This window comes from Oreochromis niloticus, linkage group LG2, assembly GCF_001858045.2.
Source record: "Oreochromis niloticus isolate F11D_XX linkage group LG2, O_niloticus_UMD_NMBU, whole genome shotgun sequence".
In the NCBI taxonomy this organism is placed as follows: Eukaryota; Metazoa; Chordata; class Actinopteri; order Cichliformes; family Cichlidae; genus Oreochromis; species Oreochromis niloticus.
In genome coordinates this window covers 33,288,927-33,310,771 of record NC_031966.2, presented here as the reverse complement: position 1 = coordinate 33,310,771, position 21,845 = coordinate 33,288,927, and the positions used below count along the sequence as shown (strand labels likewise).

The window sequence follows — 21,845 nt, the reverse complement described above, 5'->3', positions numbered from 1 at the left end:
TGAGGAGCCAAAGTTCTTTGCAACAGATTTCAGTAGTTAGTTAAAGATAAGTATTGTGTTTGTGAATGCACATTGTAAAAACAAGTGAGGAAAAAGAGCAAGGTGGAATAGTTGAAATGTGGCTTGATAAATATGGAGAGGGATAAATTTGCTGTTTTCCCGGAGGGACTGGTTGGCCGTGCTGTTGGGAAAATATATTTTTTCATTTGTTCTTAGAGCTCAAATATGGTACACCACAGGATAAACACAGTGGTCATTTTTATTTTGATATATTTCCTGCTATATCAAATGGCATTCCTATTTATTACCCGTGGAGAGCAGCAACAGGCTCGGATGAGAGTAAGCAGCCTCAGTTTTCAGTAGAGGAAGAAAGCGGAGACGTCACATGGAGAGATACAACAGCAGTAGCTGCTACACCACTAATCACACAACATTAACATAACTAGCTACTAAAAGCTAACCTGGCTAGCTAATTGCTTCGTCTTCTTCATGAAGTCGGATTTGCAAATTTGCAAGAAACAAATTTCATAGACGGTGCAAAGCGGAAAACAATATTACGGTCACACACAGCTACTGTGGCCTCTTCTTGCATCCAGTAGGCAGGGTATTTAGGCTAGCTAGCGACTCTGCCTTGGCTAGCGTCAGGCTAGCCAGCTAGCTAGCTAGCTACTAACATCGCTATCGGTAGTTAGCTAGCTAGCGAGCTGTAGTAACTTACGTCATGGAGGAACTAGTCGTGGAAGTAAGAGGGACAAGTGGGGCTTTTTATAAGGTAAGTTGTTGACTTTTGTCGAGTTTTGTGACCACCGTTCACACACTATGTACCAAGTAAGCCTAACTAACATGAATTTGTGTCACGGGGCTAGCTTAGTGTTATATGTGGGCCTCGGTGCTTCTGCTCAACGTCTACCGGGACCTGAAACGTGTAAACAAAGCTAACGCTGCGGTGGGGCTCTAACATCAGCGGTAGTGGATAAATTGGTGAACTATTGGTGATCATGACGCTTAACCAGGGTAGCTGTTTAAGCGGTATCGGTAACGCTGATGTGACTGCTATACGATGGTACCCCTAAAGTGATGTGCAAGGATTGGTTGCAGACTCACAAACATCAGAATCAATCATGGGTTGGCTGTTTTTTGTTTTTTGCTTTGGTCAAAGTAAGTTAATTCAGAGTAGCACACAGGGGTGATGGTTTGGCTAACCTTTATTGTGCCCGTAGCTGCCAGGTGTTTTCTTGTTTTGTCAAGACTGCAGAGATTTTGGGGTCAGTCAACAAGTAGATCATAAATCCGATCCCGTGACCTGCGTGTATCACTGGGGTGGGGTGGGGGAGATAACATAAGCAGTACAATGGGATAACACGCTAATTAGCAATAATTACTTACATTTGAATATTGGTCAATTCAAGGACACAAGAATAAAATGACTTATGGTGAAGGATCTAAATAAAATGATACATTTATTATTTATTTATTGTACAGCTGTCAGGTTTGTTGTGGGATAAATATAGGATGACATGTATCGCAAGTAAAGTTCTGACAGATGTCTTTTTAAAACTAATAGTTTTGTTGTGGCCACATTAATGCGAGGTACATGAATGCTGTGAGTATGCTGTATAATCAGGGTAATTAGTAATTGAAATTAATCTTGATTCAGGCCACAGACCCTCATTAAGCTCAGCGGTTGCCATGTAAATCATAGACTTCTCATGCTGTGTTCAATACTTGTATACTTTCCCAAATCAAGAGGCTTTTCCTTTGAATGTAGGAAAGTTGAAGTTGGCACTGTCAGTTGTACTTTGGCTTTTAGCTAGGTGTGGCACGAGACAGAAACCATTCTTTTAATAGTTGTAATCATATTGTTAGCAAGTACAGAACCATATAAATGGGTGGGTGTGTCCGAATATTTGAATGGTGCTGTAGCTTGAATGATAAGTTTTACTGTCAAACAGCAATGAGAAAAGTTAGGCTAATTATTGTTAGATGGTAGTCTGGTTTGAAAAAATCCAGTCCCACCAGGTAACTCTTAAGAGTACTTTTATTAGCCATACATCTATCATAACCTACATGTATACCACTGTTATATTTAATGTATTTTACTATGTAGATCGATCTAATAAGATGACGTAGGTGTGACTCCTTACAAGTATAAGCAGATACACGACAAGAGGGCGACTTTGGCAGAGGTCTTTCTGTTCATCAGAAAATGCCCAGTGTATTCACAGAGGCTTATTCAGAGTGTTTAAAACTTAGGCAGTTTGTTTTTCTCTTGGCCCAGTATGATGTCACTGAGAGCAAATATCCCTAATATTGTCATCTTAGGTACACAGTTCTGACTGAAACCCCACCCACCTGCTGTTCACACCTTCTGTTTGCCAGGGGCTGGCTGGCAGACAGTTGGCCTAATATGAGTGGAGCTAAAACAGTTTTAAGATGAATTGAGCTGCACCAGCAAGAGATAAATGTGGATTATTTTCAATTGTGAATCATGCAAAGCTAGTGTAGTAGACTGTAGTCGAGTAAAAGGAATAGTGTAATAGGTCCACTTTAAAGGAGACTTATTTACAGAGCAGTTACCTTTGCTAGATGGCAGCATACCTCCAACACAGGGAGTTGGATCTTACTGCAGATCACTTGCATGATTTCAATGTTAATAAGCATTCAAATTTTGGTTAATGAATCAAGAGTTTTGAACGTAATCATTTTAGTTAGTTGTTGTGATGATGTTGATTGACTAAATGTGTAGTTGGCAAATAATTTTTTATAGTGTTTTTAATAATAGTTGAACTGGAAAATGACACCCTTGTCTCTGGCATTATAGCAGAATTTAAAATATGCTCTTGGCTGAAATGAACATATTAAAAATAATGAGTGCATTCATCTGCCAAGTGAGAATAATACTATAGAAATAATTGTAGAAAATGGTTCTGCCATAAATCACTTGAGTGAGAAACTTAATTTTGCTGTTTTTAAATTGCACCTTATGCAGTATAGAAGTCATTGCTCTTTTTTATTGTAATCTCAACAGCAGTACAACAATTGCAGTTTACTGCCAGTAGACTAAACTACATTATCTCCTAATGCACCCTCTGCCTTACCCTCATATTTTGTGTTTTGGTATTTTTCCGGTTTTAACAAGATTAATGTTCTTGCTAAAGTCTGAACTTGGTTCCTGAACTAGACAGTCAGTCAGTCACAATCCTAAACACGCTCACAGGTCAGTGAGGTCCTGTCAGAATTGGTTTATTTGTTTTTTTAACCTTGGGAGTTTTGAGAAGCTCTCTTTCTTGCTTCCTTCTTGCTTCATTTCATCCACCACTGACTGCTAGCTTGCCAGGTTAATGCAACCCATTGGCAAGGCTCTCTAGCGCTCTCTTTTCCTTCTAGGCATCGCATGGCCTACTTGCAGTGTTTGACACACATGACACACACATCAGCTGTGTGTAGAACCAGCGAGAGAGAGAGAGACTGAGCCAAACCTGACTCGAGCCCAAAGCTCAAACTCCAGAAAAGGAAATTATTTAGGTTGTTTCATTCCTAGGAGCATTAGGATAAGGTCAGGCTTAAGCAGTAGAACTGGTTCCTGTTTACATGGTCGATGCCAGTTTGACTTGCGCACTGACTATTTCAAAGATATGTCAAAACTGAATTTACTTCTGTGACTCTTGCAGGCCTTTGTAAAGGATGTTCACGAAGGATCTGTCACGGTAGCATTTGAAAACAAGTGAGTAAAGTAAAATATAACATTGTGTAATATGTCATGTCTTTGGCAAACAATAAAATGAACTTTTTGTGTTTGTTCCTCTGTCCCAGCTGGCAGCCGGAGCGGCAGATCCCATTCCAGGATGTGCGCTTTCCTCCTCCAACAGGGTTCTGCAAGGAGATCAGTGAGAGCGATGAGGTCGAGGTGAGAAAGTGATTGTTGCCGTCAGACATGGTGGGTTTGGAAAGCAAAGTTGGTATAGCTGGGGAGCAGGGTAACTTTGGAATAGCATGGAGCGGAGTGAGTAGAGTTGAATTTTCAGCGTAAAATAAAATTTAAAAAAGAGTGATGCTCCTCACATAGTCTGAGATTATCTGTTCTATCGATGGTAAATTAGTCTGACTTATTATTTTTATCAATAATATTATTCACAATGATTTCCTGTATCAGTGTGTCAGTTGTTTCTGTGCCAGTTTACTCGTATCAGCTTTGTTTAAAGATGGGAATGATTTCTGAAATGAGCTGTGTGTGTGTATGTGTGTGTGTGTGTGTCTGTCAGGTGTATTCTAGGGCGAATGACAAAGAGCCATGTGGATGGTGGTTAGCCAAGGTTCGCATGGTCAAAGGGGAGGTAAGACATGCTCCAGTTCATCTGTAAGGCTCACCAAGCAGCACTGAAGCAACATGACTGTGTTAAATTTGCTTAAAACGCAGCCCAGACACTTGCTCCATTCTAAATGCTTTAATATCACAACATCCTTTATTAATACTAAATACAGCCATGTTTACTGAGCACATTCTACACTCATGAAATGTTATGTACTCATAAAAATCCTTTTTATCAAGCTCACCGCAGATATTTAACTTCAGTGTAACATAATTTCTCTGGTGACGGATGTCAGTGTGTGATTGAGTTTTACAATCCTAAACAACACATTAACTCAATGATTGATTGAATTCAGACTATATGCCCCAGATGTTCTTTATATCCTTGTATTTCCATTTTCCTCTGGATTTTTTGTGCATGTAAGCTCTTCCTCTGTTTGTCCTCCTGTTGTCTCACCACCATCAGATTTACTTTCTTCAAAAAAAATTTTTTAATAATAGTATGACTTATTTAAAATTTTGAAAAAAAAGTGATGTTTTTCTATTGGATCACTCATACTTGATCTGTCTTTGTTTCCAGTTTTATGTAATAGAGTACGCTGCATGTGAAGCCACATTAAATGAGATAGTGACGCTGGAGAGGTTACGGCCGGTCAACCCGAATAAACCAGCCACCAAAAACACCTTCATTAAGATCCGACTGGATGTACCCGAAGATCTACGGCAAATGTGAGTTTGACTTGCATGAATAAAGACTCATGTTATTACTACTCACTGATGCTAGTCAGGGTTTGTGGGTAACCTCAGCAAATACAGTTGTGGTAAAAGGTTTATATACATTCATCATGGTATTTTGGGGCTTTGATGGTTTCTTTGAAGTGTTCTCTGTCAGGAGTGGAATGTCTGTACAGGAAACATAATTAATGAGTTTTAAAAAAACAAAGGTCTGGTGCACAAGTTTGAAATTATTTGGATTTTCTCTAATCCACATGGGGCCAATAGCATGCATACACTACCCACTAACATGTGGTTAAATGTCCCTTAGCAAGGTGCGCCTCAACCAGAAGCTTTTGGTAGCCATCACCAAGCTCCTAGCATAATTATAGCTGGACTGCTCTTCTTGGCAGAATTGGTCAAGTTCATTTAAATTGGTTGATTTGTTGGTAAAGTTTAGGAAGTCCATTCCAGAGCCATTTCTAAATAACTACAAATTCCAGAAGCATCAATTTAATGTTACCACTTTGACGAGGTCTAGGAGAAGACCCCAACTGTCACCCCTCAGATGAGAGGAATTTGGTTACAATGTTCAGAAACAGCCAAGGCTCAGCTGTGCCCTGAGATTGAGACTGCTGGAACATCAGCAGAGAAACTAGTTTTACATCACCAAGAAAGAAGCACCTACTCTATAATTGACACCTTCAAGCATGATGGAAATTTGCACCTGTGCAGGTAGACAAGTCACATGCCTTCTTTAAACTTCTGTTTTAAAGTTTTATGGTCAGAAGAGACAAAGACTGAGCTATTTGGGCATAATGATAAGGTATATTTAGAGAGGTAGAGATCAGGCTTTCAGGGCTAAGACCTGTACCAGCTGTCACACATGGTGGTGGTGTCATCATGCTCGAGGGTGATTTTACAGAGCTGGACTATCTGAAATTCTTCAACTTCAAAAGACATAGTTCGGTGTTCCTACAGGACAATGATCCCAAACACATCAAAACTGGGTCTGGGATGGATAAGACAGACGAACATTTAGTTGCAACTTGAGTTGAGACAATTATCCGACTATTCGTCTGGGTGCATCTGTATATTTAATCCTATATACATATTTTTGACCCTGTGTGCATGAGAGAAAATCCAAAATAATTTCACATTTGTCATTAAAGTTGTATGCTGCACAATTTTTTCATCCTAGAAAATTAATCGTTCAAAGAAATAATTAAAAGCTTAAGATTACCGTGACATTCTTGACCACAACTGTACGGTCAAAACTTGACTTACTCCAGCTTGTATATGAGCCTGTACTCCCAGAAGATTTTGCATGTGTACATGTATCCATAAGCTGTTATCACTGAGGACAAATTCATTTATTAAGCAACTTGTTTGCTGGTTTCACTATGATAAAGTATACGTGTTCTTGTGTTTCCAGGTGCTCCAAGGAATCCGCGCACAAAGACTTCAAAAAGGCTGTGGGAGCGTTCAGTGTCACCTACGACTCAGAGAAAAAGCAGCTGGTCATTTTGGTTGGTCAAACTGTTGTTTTTCTTCTTAATGTGCTACATTTTCACACAGTCATGTCCTCTATTGACCCTTGCATAGCATCACTTTGAAGTGAAGTGCATCCGTAGGTGCACAGAACCTCACTCGTGTATGATATTAATGAGCGTAATGTTTGATTGTTACAGTCGGTGAATGAGGTCACAACAAAGCGGGCCAATATGATGAGCGACATGCACTTCAGGAGCCTCCGCACCAAGCTGTCTCTAATGCTGAGAAACGAAGAGGCCAGCCGACAGCTGGAGGTAGGTTACGCACAGCTCCAGCCTGTATGCCACTGTTTGGATCATTTTGCAGCCTCGGATGGAGAGTTTTTAAAGGATTTCTTTTCAGTAAACTTACACACCCTCTTTGCTCTTTTGTGGCATTTATTAAAGGTTAATTAATTTATTTTTTTGATGTGCATTTCTTCAGAGCTCCAGACAGCTGGCGTCTCGGTTTCATGAACAGTTTGCTGTTCGGGACGATTTAATGGGTCTTGCTATCGGGACTCACGGGGCCAACATTCAGCAAGCGCGTAAAGTTCCTGGAGTCACTAACATAGACCTGGACGAAGAGACCTGCACCTTCCACATATACGGAGAGGTAGGAGGGCTTTACTTGTACACAAATGAGCTGAGACATAGATATGTGTGTGGACCCAGCTTGCCCTCATTAATGTTAAGTAGGTACAAATTTAACAGACCAGCATGGGGTAAAAAAACACAAACAAAAGTAAGTATGCCTCTTTTGTATTTCATGGAAGGACCAGGATGCCGTCCGTGTGGCCAGAAGTTTCCTGGAGTTTTCTGAAGATATCATCAAAGTTCCCCGGAACTTAGTAGGTGAGAAAGTCGCTCAACCGAGACAAAGAGACAAAGAAATGAATCATCGGGTTCCTTTATTTTACTTGATTTAATCCAATTTCAAGTTCAGAGTGAGACTGATGTTTTTTCTCATGCAGGGAAGGTGATAGGCAAGAACGGCAAGCTGATTCAGGAGGTGGTTGACAAGTCCGGTGTGGTTCGGGTTCGTATTGAGCCTGAGAACGACAAAAAACCATCAGCAGCAGCGGCAGCAGCAGCTGATGAGGTCAGTAGTGAGAGAAAGTTGCATCATGTTGCTGCATTAAAAATCATCACAGTAAATACAGCAGTGTTAGAGCTCATTCACCAAGAGGATTCAAACTCTCGTGCTCTGAACCTCTGTCACAGGGAATGGTGCCATTTGTGTTTGTGGGAACCAAGGAAAGCATCTCCAATGCAACAGTACTACTAGACTATCACCTCAACTACCTTAAGGTTTGTGTCCTCAGTGATGTCATCTTCTACCAACCAAACATCAAAACGGAGCTAAAGGATGTGGTCATTGTTGACATTCTGTCACGTTTTTGTTCATGTCCACAGGAGGTGGATCAGTTGCGACTGGAGCGTCTGCAGATCGATGAGCAGCTGAGACAGATAGGCGGTGGAGGTGGAGGAGGGGGGACAGGGCCCCGAAACCCTAAAGACAAAACCTACGTGTTTGATAATGGAATGGGGCTCGGGATGGGCCGAGGAGGTGGAGGAGGGAAGCCCTATGGAGGAGGGGGAAGAGGTGGACGAGGGCGGAGAGGAGGAGGAGCTGCTTTTGCCTCAGGTTTGATAAAGTTACTGCATTCATATTACTGCGGGTAAAACTAAAGAGCTGATGTACTCTGCTCAAGTCAGTCAGCTGCAGATGTTTCATGTAAAATTTGTTACGTTGTTACTGTATTTAGTATCTGAACCTAAATGGAGGGAACAATAAAAGATAGTCTGGATTAAAAGGAGTAACGTTTTTTTAAGTGGCAGCTGATTTCAGATGCAACGTTTCAATCAGCTCAGCAAACATCGGCTAATGCATAAACTGTTTATATGCAGTAGGGCTGCCACAAACGATTATTTTGATAGTCGACTAGTCACCGATTATTTTTGCGATTAGTCGACTAATCAGATCATGCATCCATTGGACGTAAAATGTACACCTGAAAATATGTTAAACGTTTATTTTGTGACCCAGAAAGAATAATAATTGTAATATTAAAACTAACTAGCTGCCGCCATTGTTGACAACTGCGCTGGGCCGCGCTATGAATTCTGGAACACAGTTTCTTCTTCTTCGGGGTTTAACGGCAGCTGGCATCCTTGTACATGCAGTGCTGCCATCTTCTGTTTCAGTCCGTTATTACACTCTTAAATACTACTACTTATTCCTGCGTCTTTTGGGATCTTACAAAGCTTCAAACGACGCGTCGACTATTAAATTAGTCGTCGACGATTTTAATAGTCGACGTAATCGTGACTAGTCGACTAATCGTGGCAGCCCTAATATGCAGTTTGTCACACGGTGTGTTGCTAGCTACAGGTCCAGCTGCTGTATTTCACAGGTAGATAAAAGAATTACAGTTAACTTAACTCAGAGAAAGAGAAAGGTGAGAAAGACAGGAGAGGAAGAAGAACAGCGGTTATACTTGAAGGTGAGGACTTCTCAGTGCCATTTGATAGACAGGACATTTAAATCAAGCATCAGCTTATATCTTAATGAATTCAGTTGTTTAAATCAACTCTGAGCAGCACGTCAGCTGATCGCAGCCTGCACACAAAGAAAATGTACTGGAGCTCTGAACAAAGACTATTGTTACTTATTTCTAAGTGATTCTTCTCCCTACGCTGCACCACTACAACCAACCTTAGGTTTCCTCACCAGACAAATCCCACTTGAGCCGCTGACTACACTAATTCTTCTCTTTAGGTATGGAGGTAAAGTCACCCATCAGCTGGTAGCAGTATCCTCCAAAGAGCTACTTTTATAAAAGTGTCAGAGCTTCTACTTTTTTAAAATAAAAATTTTAATCAGTTTTTCACCTTTTACCAGATTTTTTTAACAGAAGTATGAATAGGAGAAAGTCTCCTGTGATTGTTTGGTTTAGATGTAAAAGGCACAATGACAAAGCAAACGAGCAGATTCTCTGCAATAGATTTTTGTTCTTGTGATTTCATTTCATATTGAAGTAAAGCGTTTGGACATCTGATATTTCAGTAAAAACGTTTCCCCAGGCGATGATCTGATTATGAAACGACAATTAATCAAAGGTTGAGTCTGTGTTGTCTTTCCGAGGCAGCCGAAATGAGGTTTGACTTTGTCCTTGGTCCCCCAGGCACCAACTCTGAGGCATCCAACGCTTCAGAGACAGAGTCAGACCACAGAGACGAGCTCAGCGATTGGTCGCTGGCCCCCACCGAGGAGCTAATGACAGGAGGTGGGACCCTGCCCAGACGGACAGATGGGAGGAAGAGAGGAGGCGGCGGCGGGCCGAGAGGACGAGGAGGGAGAGGAAGAGGAGGGGGAGGATATAAAGGTGATGGTTAATTATCATTGGCGGTCTTTGATCTTTTCACAGGACTCTTATCTCGTTCCACGATTTTTCTCAGCCTATTTGTGGAGCATTTACACTTTGTTTAGCATCAAAAATGATCAGTGCAAAAGCTTGCTAAATGTTCCTATTTATCAGATGATAATGAATGGAATTTGTTTTCATTCGAATCATAAAAAATGAAAACGATTAAAGAGAAAGAAGCTGGTGTGTAGTGACTCAAAATAAATAACATTTTGAGATGCTTTTCATCAAATTATGGCCTAAAGAATGGAAATAAATCACATCATGAGATCTCTGCAGACCTACCGTGCAAATAAATTCTCATTATGAGTTTTCTTTTCAAAACGATCCATATCTATATTGAAAGAAACTATTTCTCCCGACTTTAATCTAATTAGGATGTACACGAATTTCACCCTATTTTTACCTGGCAAAAAGAGGCCACCTAAGACTGAGTTTGCTGAGCCATGTGAAGATCGTTTACATGACTGTGGCTAACTTTGATTGCTAAATTGTTATTTTTAATGTTTGTTTAGGTGAAGACATGCAGTGGAACGAGCCGAGAACTCGTCACATCAGAGACTCAAAGACAAGAGGCCAAGAAGATACTCTGCAGGTAACAGTCACAAACAGCTGCTGCTAAATTATTTTCATGTCATTGTTTAAAGTCTAATATCTTTGAAACACTCCTCAAAATTCTGCAAACAAGCTTTTCAGTGAGCATGCCCTGATTGATCCTTCTTTCTGGCACTAAAAAATGGCCAAAATGCAGAAAAAGTTCAAGAATTCTAAATCCAGTATGACCTGAAATGAGTGACTAAATCCATTAAAGCATCAGGAAAGTGTTCAAGGATATTTTTCACAGTCATCTGTAGGACCAGGACTTTTTGTAGGCACATCTGTCAACCCTGGTGGTCATTAAAAGGAAAAAAACGACATCTGTCTTTATAGTTTTACACTTATAGTTTTTTACTCCGGTTCAAATCAGATGATGCGTTTGGTTTGTTTTCACACAGAAAAGAAAATCCAAGTGAAATAAAATGCGTCACTACAAACCATGTGACCACTCAGTCGGCTCATTGGTCAGATGTGTCTGGAGCGGGTGCATAAAAAAATGTAAATACAGGAAGAAGGTGCTGTGCTCTGGACTACTGGAGAACGCAGAGAGTTTACGTTTATTTCACAGCTAGCTGCTGAACAGACCTTTGCGCATCTATACTGCCTTCCCGAGATCACAAAGCGTACATAGTTATGGGATGTTTTGTAGCTCAAACTTGTAACGAACACCTGGCAGTTGGTTCATGTTGTGTTGACAAGTGCACAAACAAACCACACAAAATGTGGGAAAACGAACCAGAGTTAGATTTAAACTGACAACACACCGCAGGTGTGCTCACTGTTAGATCACCCTCAAGTGGCCATTACAGGAACTGCGGTTTTTGCCCACCAATTTTATTTTGCAGCTACAAAGTTTGGAAATTCCATTTTAAGCAAGACATGTAAAGGAGGTGATGATTGTTTACAGAGAGATGATGTAGATCACTTACGATGATAAGATAATACAGCTGAATAATATTTGAGGCTGACTGTGACTATTTACGTTTGTATTCTGAGCCATGCTTATTTAATGAATTACCAGTGCTTTGCAAAAACAGTCCAGCTACTTCAGCATACTGACAAATATTATGAGACTGCTACTAATTTTTGAATCATTTCTTCTGCAAATATTGCTTACCCTTACCCCACTGTCACAGTCAACAGTGCTATTTTCTGCATATCAAATTTTCCCTGTTTGACACTCCAAACCTCAGCTGTCAACAAGACACACTCTGTGTTGTCACACACTCAAAGTCCTGCCTGTTCTCGCTGAACATCACTGTAGGACACTTTCTAAGATGGGGCTATATTTAGTCCTAACTTAACTTTCTGCTTGATTCGTGATTGCAGCAGGTTTGACATATGTAACGGTGCACAGCCCGTGCAGCACGGTGGTGTGATGGTTAGCACCACTGTCTTACAGCAAGAAGCTCCTGGATTTGAGCCACCTGGGGCCTTTCTGTGTGGAGTTTGCATGTCTTGCTCATGTCTGTGTGAGTTCTCTCCGGGTACACCAGCTTCTTCCCAAAGTCCAAATACATGTGGGTTAACTTAACTGGGGATTTTAAGGTGGCCATTGGTGGTCCCTTTTGCCCCACAGGACCTCTGAGGTGATCTAAGGAACATTGGCAGTGGACACATTTGGTCCTTTCTGTGGAGGGAACTTGTTCTATAATGAATTGTGATATGAAACGCTTGAAGGCTGCGTTGTCTACATCAAGTGTTTTTGCACTGTGGTGGACATCACCACACTGTGCTGTTGGGACACCACAGCCCTTTCAGGTGCTACTGCTATATAAGGGTTTGCCCGTTCTGCAGCAGTTTTTAGGTGGGTGGTGCATGTTAAATAACAGCTGCATGAACACAAGGACCAAAGCTCTTTTAGCAGATTTGTGCATCATAACAAGGTGATCATTGTTTTTCACGTCAGGTGAAAGAGGTACTGAAATTGTGGCGTATAGCATTGTTCCTGCTAATTAAAGTCAGATTTTCAGTACAGCTGCGAATGGACTGTACCAAATGCTTCAGATAAGCACTGACATCTGTGTGAATGATCAGTGTATGCAGAGACAGGTGGAAGTCCGCCCTCTATCTATCACACAGTTTGTGTTGACAAGATATTAGACAGCTGGTCAGCTAGCATTGACTCATACACAGTAACAGACTGAACAGAGTTTAAACCACTGTTCGTTTCTCAGCTTCGTCTCAGACAGAGAAGAACTCGTTTTCTTTAGTCTGACCCTCCTAAACGCTCCTCCTCTGCTTCTAGTAGTGGATTTACATAGATGCTAAATATTTTACAGGACAGGCAAAATATCATTTCTATTACTTTTATTTTGTAATAACGTTTTCGTGAACGATGCATTTCTACAGTTTATTAACCAAATAAAGCAAAAAACATAATTACCATACAAAAACCTAAAATAACCAGGCTGAAACCAAACCGATAAATAACCTGGTGCAGGGAAGACTGAGACAGGTGCAGGTGCTGCCCCTCCCTGAGCCTGGTCCTGCTGAGGGGTTTTTCCTGTTAAAAGGGAGTTTTTCTTTCCCACTGTCTCTAGTGCTTGCTCATAGGATTGTTGGGGTTCTCTCTCATAATACTGTTACAATATAAAGCACCTTGAGGTGACTGCTGTTGTTATTTGGTGCTATATGAAAAACACCTAGCAGGCTGCACCCACGGCAGAGGGTAAAGGAAAAGTTAGCTGTGCAGTGTGGGTCCAGACTCTTACGGTTTTCTTTATATTTCCGCCCGCAGATTCGTGTGGACGGGAACAACGAGCGTAGCGTGCAGCACTCCTCAGGTGGCCGAGGCGGTCCGTCCTCGTCCCAGGGCAGTCTCAGTGGCAGCGGCGAGGGACAGCCCCGCCATCACCATCAGAGACCTACAAGAGACAGAGGGATGAAGAAGGAGAAACAGGACGCTCCCGCACTGGTGAACGGAGTGTCGTAGATACCCCACTGGAGGACCTTCTCACTTAGACACACACACACAGGCAACTCATCACAGAACATCGTAGAGTCTCAGTCTCTGCTTTTTCTTTTCTGTCTCTGTCTAACACAAGAATACACATATTTCCATCAGCATGGAAGCGTTTACAGTAGTGAAGTCTTAGGCTGGAGGTGATCTTGTATCTGCTGGTCTGGTCTGTTCTTGACTGGTGTTGTATCTCCTGCCCATTCTCTGGATGAAAGAAGAGGAGGAATTAGACTAAAGCTCATCTCACACACAACCATTAACCCCAAACATACTCCTGCCCCACTAAACCAACTACATAGAGTTTGTTTACCGATGCCCCATTTGGACTTGCTAATGTGAGAGAGAAAAATGAGGCAAAAGAAAAGAAATCATTGGCTGTCAGGAATCAAAGATTTGCAGCCACTGGAGAAAGCAGGATGGAATACGTGCCCCGTCTCCCTGTAAAGCACACTTTTAGGAGGTGGCTTCAGTTTTTTTCGGCAGGTCTAAATTTTATTTTTGGTTGTGTGAAATCTCCAACTCTAACACATCCTTTATAATGAAACTGTTTTGGCCAGAGAAGCGAGTCTCTGGGGGAAATCAGCTCCATTTTTCCACAGAGACTTTTGATGTTAACTATCAATTTAAACACATCTTTTCAATAAGGGGCAGAAACGTTTCGGTGTCACCCAAATGACATGCAATCCTATGGGGATTCAGACTGGAAGATGATGTTTGTAGAGGGCACTTTATGGACTTTCTTTCTTTCTTTCTTTCTTTCTCTCTTTCTTTCTAACGTAGTTATTGTTTCTTTTTCTTTTTTTGAACATTTAAAAGCATCCATGTTTCAGAATGAAATGCAAACGGGGATGCATGAGCTCTGAAGTCACCTGTGTTTTGTTTCCCGTTGCCTTGATATTCAGATTCAGTAAAACTTATCGAAACGTACAAATGGAGAGACATAAATCTGAGGCACACTGATGCACATAAACTGCTTAAACAGCAACTCCCATGAGTTTTTGTCAGGGTACATATTGTTATGAACTGTTCTCCTTTCCAAAAGAAGGTTACACTCGCGTACAATGAGCAGAAATGCATTATTCCTGCGTGTTTACAATTATTCTACCATAAACACTCCACATGTGTGCAGTGGTGTTAGGCCACCATGAGGGACTAAGCTCCCTGAACTCATTCATCTCATCTGTAAAGAGCTGTCAGCAGGAATCACCATCCTATACCAGAGTCTTCAACCTCTTCAGTGAAGGGTGCAGGCTGAAGCTAGGCGTATTTTGGTTAGGTCCATGTAAACCTGGCTTGATGCCCGTCAAAGTCATTTCTTTTGCTTTCAGACAAGCAGGATGCATTTAGAGCAGCTAACTCCTGTCGCACCACTTTGTTTTTCTTAATTTATGAAACTCTTTGTATTTAATTTTGCCATGACAAACTCATTTGAAGTGTAACTGTAGAGGACATGACAGACTGTTGAGTTTTTCCTTGACAAAATAAAAATTTGGCCTAAGTTTTATTCTTTTTGGTGATCTTATTCCTGACCCGTTCAGTTCACATATGTTTTCTTTTAGTTTTTTTTTTTCTTCTTGTTTTTGAACCGTAGAGCAGAAAATTTCTTAAACTAACTGTGTGTAATAGCAGTCCTGCTCCATCCATCGATTTTCTGATTCAGGGTCTTGGGGACTAGAGCTGATCCCAGCTGACTTTGAGAGGCAGAGGTCCATCACAGAGCCTTTTCCATCCACACCCACTGAAGTGTGTGAAAAGTCTTTATCTCTGTGCCTTTGATTTATGCTCCTCCATTTCTCTGAATTTGGCCTGAACAGATTAGAACTTTTCATCCTGCCTGTTCAAACCCAGCGCTACACCCCTCCTTTAAAACGTACTGCAGATGGATGTTTTGTAGAGTGGGTGGTTGTGTGACCCTGTTTACATTGGTTTCCATTCTTTCGAGGAGGCACAGCGGTGTAGCCTGCTGAGGTATTTTGTTCTAGGGTGAGACCAGTTTTCTGACCTTGCTCGATACTTTTCTGCCTCGAGTCAGAGCTCTTCGAGGCGCTGACGTAAACGACCGGAGTGGCAGACAGTTCGTCTTCAAACAGCTCAGTAACTTTGTGTTACCAGTGCAGGCTTTCAGACAACGAAGGTGCAAGACTAAGCAGGATATCGCTTCAAGCTCTTGAGGTGTTCCAACCTGCTGTTCGGTTGACACCCCAGTTGATCACTGACTTCGTAAATATGTTGACTAGAAGGATCCTTTGGTTCACCGTAAACATCTAAATAGCGAGAGTCAAATGTAGGCTGCAGCGAGGCTGTTGGTCATGGACATTGTCAAGTTGTCCTAAAGTCAAAGCGACTGCTGTGCTGTATACAGGCTAGTATAGAGAGTACCTGTGGACCTGTGGGTGATTATGATGAAAAGAATACTCATTAGTTAGAATAAAGTGACGGTCAGTGTAAAAGACAAGCAACAAAAAGCTGTTCTTAAGGTTTCTCTGTGCATTTGTAGGCACATTTCACAGGAACATCTCGCCACTGTAGTTTCTAGCACTGAATCTGGACTAGCAGGTTGGCTGTGGGTTATCCAGGTTACATTTATTCCACTGGTTGTTGCAGTAGCATAGGACTTTCCCAGGAATAATCCACTGGATATAAAGTTAGATCACACAGCGTTAAATGAAACTAAGTCGTCATGGGTGATGACGATACCCTAATCTTTTTGTTCCTTTAAAAAATTGTTCCACGAGTATTGGCAATCAGATTGTCCGAGGTCTGAGTAAAGTTTAGTAAGAAAATTGGTACAAATCTCTACTAAACAATGACGATTGAGCCATTGCGTATTTAGATTAGCAGGGGCTCTAAACAGTTAGCCAAAGCTAACCAAACTTGGTGACCAGCACCTCCAAATGCCGGTCGGAGGACCAGCGAACCAGTCGCATTCATTTAGGCTTTCTTTTTCTGATTTTGTTAAACTCATTTTTGCCTTTTTTCGATTTAAACTTTAGTATGAATTAAGGTGTACTGACCTAGATTTATTGGTGAGAAAAGCAGTAATGGTATTGCCCAACAGACTGCTTTTATTAAGAGCACCATCAATAAGCACTGCATAAAATAAATTTACAGTATGTTCAATTAAATTCCAGACTGTCAGAAACAAGAGCTTTCTCCTCTTGGTATTCACCAGCTCACTGGTAACCCGTCCTCGGTTATGTTTTGAATCCTGTTCCTAACCCTAGATTTGTCACCAGTGACCTGGGGGATGACCAGAGGTTAAAAGTCGTGGCGAGCAAATCCATTTGAATGTAGACTAGAATGCTGTGAATGCTCAGGGAAACCTTAACTATATTTTGTGTAACATGTGCCTTTAATTGTGGCTAGCATCACAACGTAGACTTGTAAATCAGGGATGATGAGACGTTACTAACGGACCAGATGAATAAAGACGGCAGCTCCTGTAGCGCAAATCCTCTTTGGTTGTCACTGACAATGCTGAGCATCTCGAGCTTCCTCTAAAAGTCAAAGGGCCGTTTATGAGACGGGTGATTTTTGGCGCTTCAGGAAACTGCCTTGTTTAACCACCTGGTCTGGAAACACTGAAGGTGTTGTAACCTTGTACAGTTGACAAACATAAGCCTGTAGCTCGGGCCCTGGTTCGACTTGTTTCTGAAATGGATTCGGTTACTTTTGTGGGAACATGCAGAGGTAGACTCTGAGCGGCTACTTTCATGCCAAAGAGAGGCCTGTTCTCTGTACTCACACCTTTTAAAGGGTTTTCAATAAAGACGACCCGGTGCGTTCCGGTGCAGCGTCACTGCCGCTCTCACCGGAACGAGAAAGGAGCTGAAGAGATTTCAGAGGTTGAGCCAGGTCTTCTCTTTAACAGACATCAGTGTACTTTTTGAGTCTTGCATGCACTTAATTTTTTTGGATCTTAAACACATTCAGTAGATTTGGACACATTCAAAAGATAAGTTTAAGTTCGTTTTCTTTTTTTTGGATCAGTGTTGCTTTGTCTCAGTTCTTCTAGACCTGAGTTCAGCTAGCAAAGCCAGCGATGAATAACATCATATGTCAGTGAAGAGACAGTGATACCACTTTCACCTTTTTTAGGAAATGTCACAGGAAGTAACCAATCGTGAAACAGGCTTTCTTTGAATTCCACTTTTTCCTTTTACAAAAAAGTATTATGGCTGTCGGCTTTACTTATCACTAATCTGTTAGGACCTTTGCTTTTACTGCAGCCATGTTGCATTTTTTTTCTCTGTAAGCGTTCTCTGCAGTGCATCGACAGATTGCTCGAGTGAAAGTAACCCATATATTGTCAGTAGAGCTTCAATAGTATGGAGTTGCTGTATTTAAAGAAAACGGTTAGAAAAAGAAGGGAGGATGGCATACTGTATATAATGATGTCATTATTTGTCTGAGAAAAGATGTTTCAAATGTGCACTTAACCTGATATATTCTTTTTTCCCCTTTTTTTTTCTGTTTAGTTTGCTAGAACTCTTGATAATAAACTTAACGTGTTGAAAAAATAGTGTCCTCCAAGCAGAATTGAGTCACATTCAGCTTTCATTAATAATGAGATGTCTATAATTCTGCACAACTTCACTGAAAGAGAGTCTTTTGGTTTGGTTTTGTTTTTGCCAGACGGGGAAAATCCACAATGAATGATTGAAATCACATACAGAAGGTTTGCTAAGACTGATTTTGACTAGCCTGTACAGTGTTAAGTTGATTCAGTGGCACTGTGTTACTTTTATAATGCGTCCACTGTTCTGGAACAGCAATTAAGTCCATCCAAATAATGCACCAAAGTTCATAGTGATACTCCACCCAAAATATATTATTTAGTATACCTGTCTGGTTGGGCATAATTTAATTTAAAAACTGTCCAGTGACATTTTTCAGCTCAGGTCAGGTAATGATTGGCCATGTTTACCACTTGCTACCACGGACGGTGCAAGGTTAGGGCTGAGTTTTGTCTTAGCCATACGTACTTTTTCAGCGTTAATCCATTGATTTCTTTCATTTGGGTGTTCCAAACAGCCACCAGTTTTTTTTTTAAAGGGCTGAGGTTAAACTAGCTAGAACCTGACCAATATCAACAGATAGTCCTCAAATATGATGAAACCATCAACATTAGGCTCATGTCTGTGTGCTAACAGATGCAGCTAAGAGGTGGTTAGCCTAGCTAAGCACAGGTTCTATCCAAAGTTTAAAGGCGCCTTTAGGGTTGCTGAAGATGCACTGAAATGTAAAAATGTGGTGATTTAAGCTTGTAATTGGTAATTAAAAAGCATTCATTTAACTATTAGGTACAACTGGTTATTGGGTGACCCTAAGTCTGCCTAGCTGTTTACTGCATAGCATAATGCCATGCTAAGCTAATCACCTCTGTTTATTTTTCTCCCATAAAGGATGCATTGGTCTACCTACAAGCATGTACCAGCTTTGGTAAAAGCTTGCCTCCTTCTGTAACTGAAGTAACTCATGTTTAATGTGGATTTTTCCCTTTAATTTAAAGCCAGTAAATGTGTCTTATACCCTTGACTTGTCATCTTTTTATGTACAGAGACCCAAATGACTAATGAGAGTTTTGTTAGGATTCCCGTAACCTCTTTTTCTTTTAAAATATTGTAATGTTTTCATAAATTTACAGGTAAGACTTTTCTTGCAAGAGCTGATTCTCTTTGAAATGACAAAAAAACCCTTGTATTGAGTCTACAAATGTCCTACTTTCACACCGTTGCACCAGTGACGATGAAATTCTTTGCATTTTTGTGTGAGCTACAACCTGCTTGTTGGTGTATTTTATTGTGCCTCCTAACACAAAGTTCAGAGTAGAAGTTTTTAATTTCCAGACCGAAGACTACATTTGGGAGAAGTTTGTTTTTTCATGCTTTGGTTGCCTTTTTAGGGGCATTACTAACAAACTATAGTTTTAAACCAAGGCTTATATACTGTGGAAAATGTACATTCAAAAAAAAAAAAAAAAAGCAGTAAAGGACTGTTGCATGCTGACCAGTTTGGGTCATTGGGAAAATGGTACTAAGTAAGCCTTTACGTTCACGTTTCCACAACTCACTGGTTCTGGCCTTGTTATTCAGTTCTGTGGTTTTTGAGTGACTTGCATTGGAAACAACTCACTGTGAGTATCCTGATACATGCTATCTCTATCTATGTGGTCACGAGGGATGAGGCATCAGAAATGTTTCCCTAGAAATAGATTTGCGTGATATTTGAAGTCCCTAAAGAACATTTAAGACTAGAAACGCTTCACTGTGTCCACCTCAGTGGCACTGATTCCTAGAGATTAATCTAAAGAACCGTAAAGGTTGTAAAGATGCACTGTACATTGTTTGACACCCCAGTTTAAATTTCAGTGGTGGCGTTTAAAATGCCTCCCTAAAAAGCTGTTAACCCACATGAAGTTTCAAAATGTGAGCTAGTGGGTTTGGGATGGAGGTTTGTCTGCTTGTGACATTTTCAACCTTTTTATTGTCATTGCAAATAGACTGTTAAAAACTGAGTGCAGAAATAACTTTCACTGGAGGTTTCTGCTTTACAGGACAACAAAGAAACAAAATGGCATGATTGAAAGTTTACTGTCAGTTGACATAAATACAACAATACAAGTATTGGACAGTTTTTCTTATGAAACGTTGCTGTGTTGAAGATGTTTTCTGGCAGATTGTCTGGTGGTACCTTGTTTTTCTTGATAGAGGGGGGATCTGGATGATTTGATGTCCATTTGGTGTGGATTCTTACTCTTACAGCAACAGTTTAACGTACAAAGGCAGTGACGTGACCAAAGTATGGACCCAAGCTTGTACACAAATCTTGATCTTTGACTGGACATGCCAAAAGAGAAGCTCTCTATACTGGCTTTCTGTATGTATCAAACATACAAGGATAAAATTCAGCTCCTCTTGGCTGTAATACAAGCCCATGTGACCTTTTGCGTCCCTCACTAAGCTGTTAGTCACGTCGGGGTTGCAGCATGGTTCACGGGGAACCATCTAAAGACATAAGACCTAAAATTGTCATTGTTGTTGGTTGCTATTCCACAGCACATGTCAGCAGACATTTATTTGCAGAATGTATATAACATAAGCAAATACTATCTAGGCACATTGTTGGCTGTTCAACTATATTATGCCAGGAAGTAAAGACACGCAGAGAATCTGTAGATACTTCAACCAGGGTAGAGAAAAAAAAAAAAAAAAAAACGCTGTAAAACCTTGTGTGCACTTTTTGGGCATTTTTCTTTTCTTTTGTACATACTACTACTAGCATTTAAGATGTTTGGGTTGACATGTCTGGTTATAGTGCAATATATTTTGTATGCAAGCAGTTTCAATAAATAAAGGTCGATCTTCCTCAATTAGTGCTGGCTGTTTTTTATTTTTTTTATTTTACCTTAGCATGCGGCCAATTTGATAACAGAACTATCCTCCAAGATCATTTGATTGTTGGTCCCTTGTTTTGCAGAGGAGTTTGTCTTTACTCTGTTATTGCAAGGTGTCCTCCAAAACAAGCCCAAATCATCATCCTTCCACCACCGTGCAAACCTAAGCCTTACTACCATTTCTCTAGTGTAGGGGGTAGGTGGGAAAAAATTGTGGATGCAATGTAAAAGAGAGTCTCTGAGGACACACAATCCCATTCAACTGTAGCATTTAATTTTTTTTTTTTTAAAAAGCAGCAACAGCAGTCAGAAATACCCTCCTGTTTTCACCGCTCCATACACACATTAATTTCAAAACAGCACAGAAGTTGGGATATGAACCTGTGTGTGTGCACCGGTTGAATGTGGAGATCCAACGTGAAACTATAGCACAGTAGATTCAATTTATTCTGAATCCCATAACGATGATAATTTAGATTTTTTTTAATGGGAAAATTAAATTTTTAACAGAACTTCCTGAACTGGAGAGCCATTGCTGCTCACCTTGACCATCGGCAGTCTCCTGACAAGCACAGGTCTTTGGACAGATTTGCTGGGACATTCACTCCTGGAAGACTGTGGTGTTAAAACATACCTGAGTGCTTCAAAGCATTCGCTGTCCCCTACGCAGCCTAGATCTCCAACAGGCTTCTTCCTGTTAGAAGTGCCTTCTTCCTTCCCACTGTTGTCAAGTGCTGCCCATAGGGATCATCTGATTATTGGGGTTTTCTCTCTAATAGTGTGGGGTCTTTACCTTACAGCGTAATGCACCTTTAGCTGTTGGTGACTATTGTTGTGAATTGGTACTATATTAAAAATAAATTGCATTAGGTTGAGTATAGACATCATCAGCATTTTGAGGCCTTCA

General features: G+C 40.8%; 1 protein-coding gene across 1 annotated transcript; it reads left to right on the top strand.

Moving 5' to 3' along the window:
* The first annotated feature begins 321 nt into the window (after positions 1–321).
* fmr1 (fragile X messenger ribonucleoprotein 1) lies at positions 322–20,914 on the top strand. Its single transcript, XM_005456354.4, has 15 exons — positions 322–772; positions 3,672–3,724; positions 3,814–3,907; positions 4,263–4,334; positions 4,890–5,038; positions 6,459–6,552; positions 6,715–6,831; positions 7,001–7,171; positions 7,332–7,410; positions 7,530–7,657; positions 7,780–7,866; positions 7,972–8,203; positions 9,744–9,944; positions 10,499–10,578; positions 13,321–20,914. Exons 1-15 carry the CDS (start codon positions 722–724, stop codon positions 13,513–13,515), a joined length of 1,803 nt encoding a protein of 600 aa, XP_005456411.1. The 5' UTR covers positions 322–721; the 3' UTR covers positions 13,516–20,914.
* Positions 20,915–21,845: the final 931 nt, after the last annotated feature.

Bases quoted from the DNA above. Each gene is read 5' to 3' on its own strand.
- fmr1 (XM_005456354.4), top strand. From the start codon at position 722: ATGGAGGAACTAGTCGTGGAAGTAAGAGGGACAAGTGGGGCTTTTTAT. The intron at 3,725-3,813 runs GTGAGTAAAGTA...CCTCTGTCCCAG, and splicing joins ACGGTAGCATTTGAAAACAA to CTGGCAGCCGGAGCGGCAGA. The intron at 9,945-10,498 runs GTGATGGTTAAT...ATGTTTGTTTAG, and splicing joins AGGAGGGGGAGGATATAAAG to GTGAAGACATGCAGTGGAAC.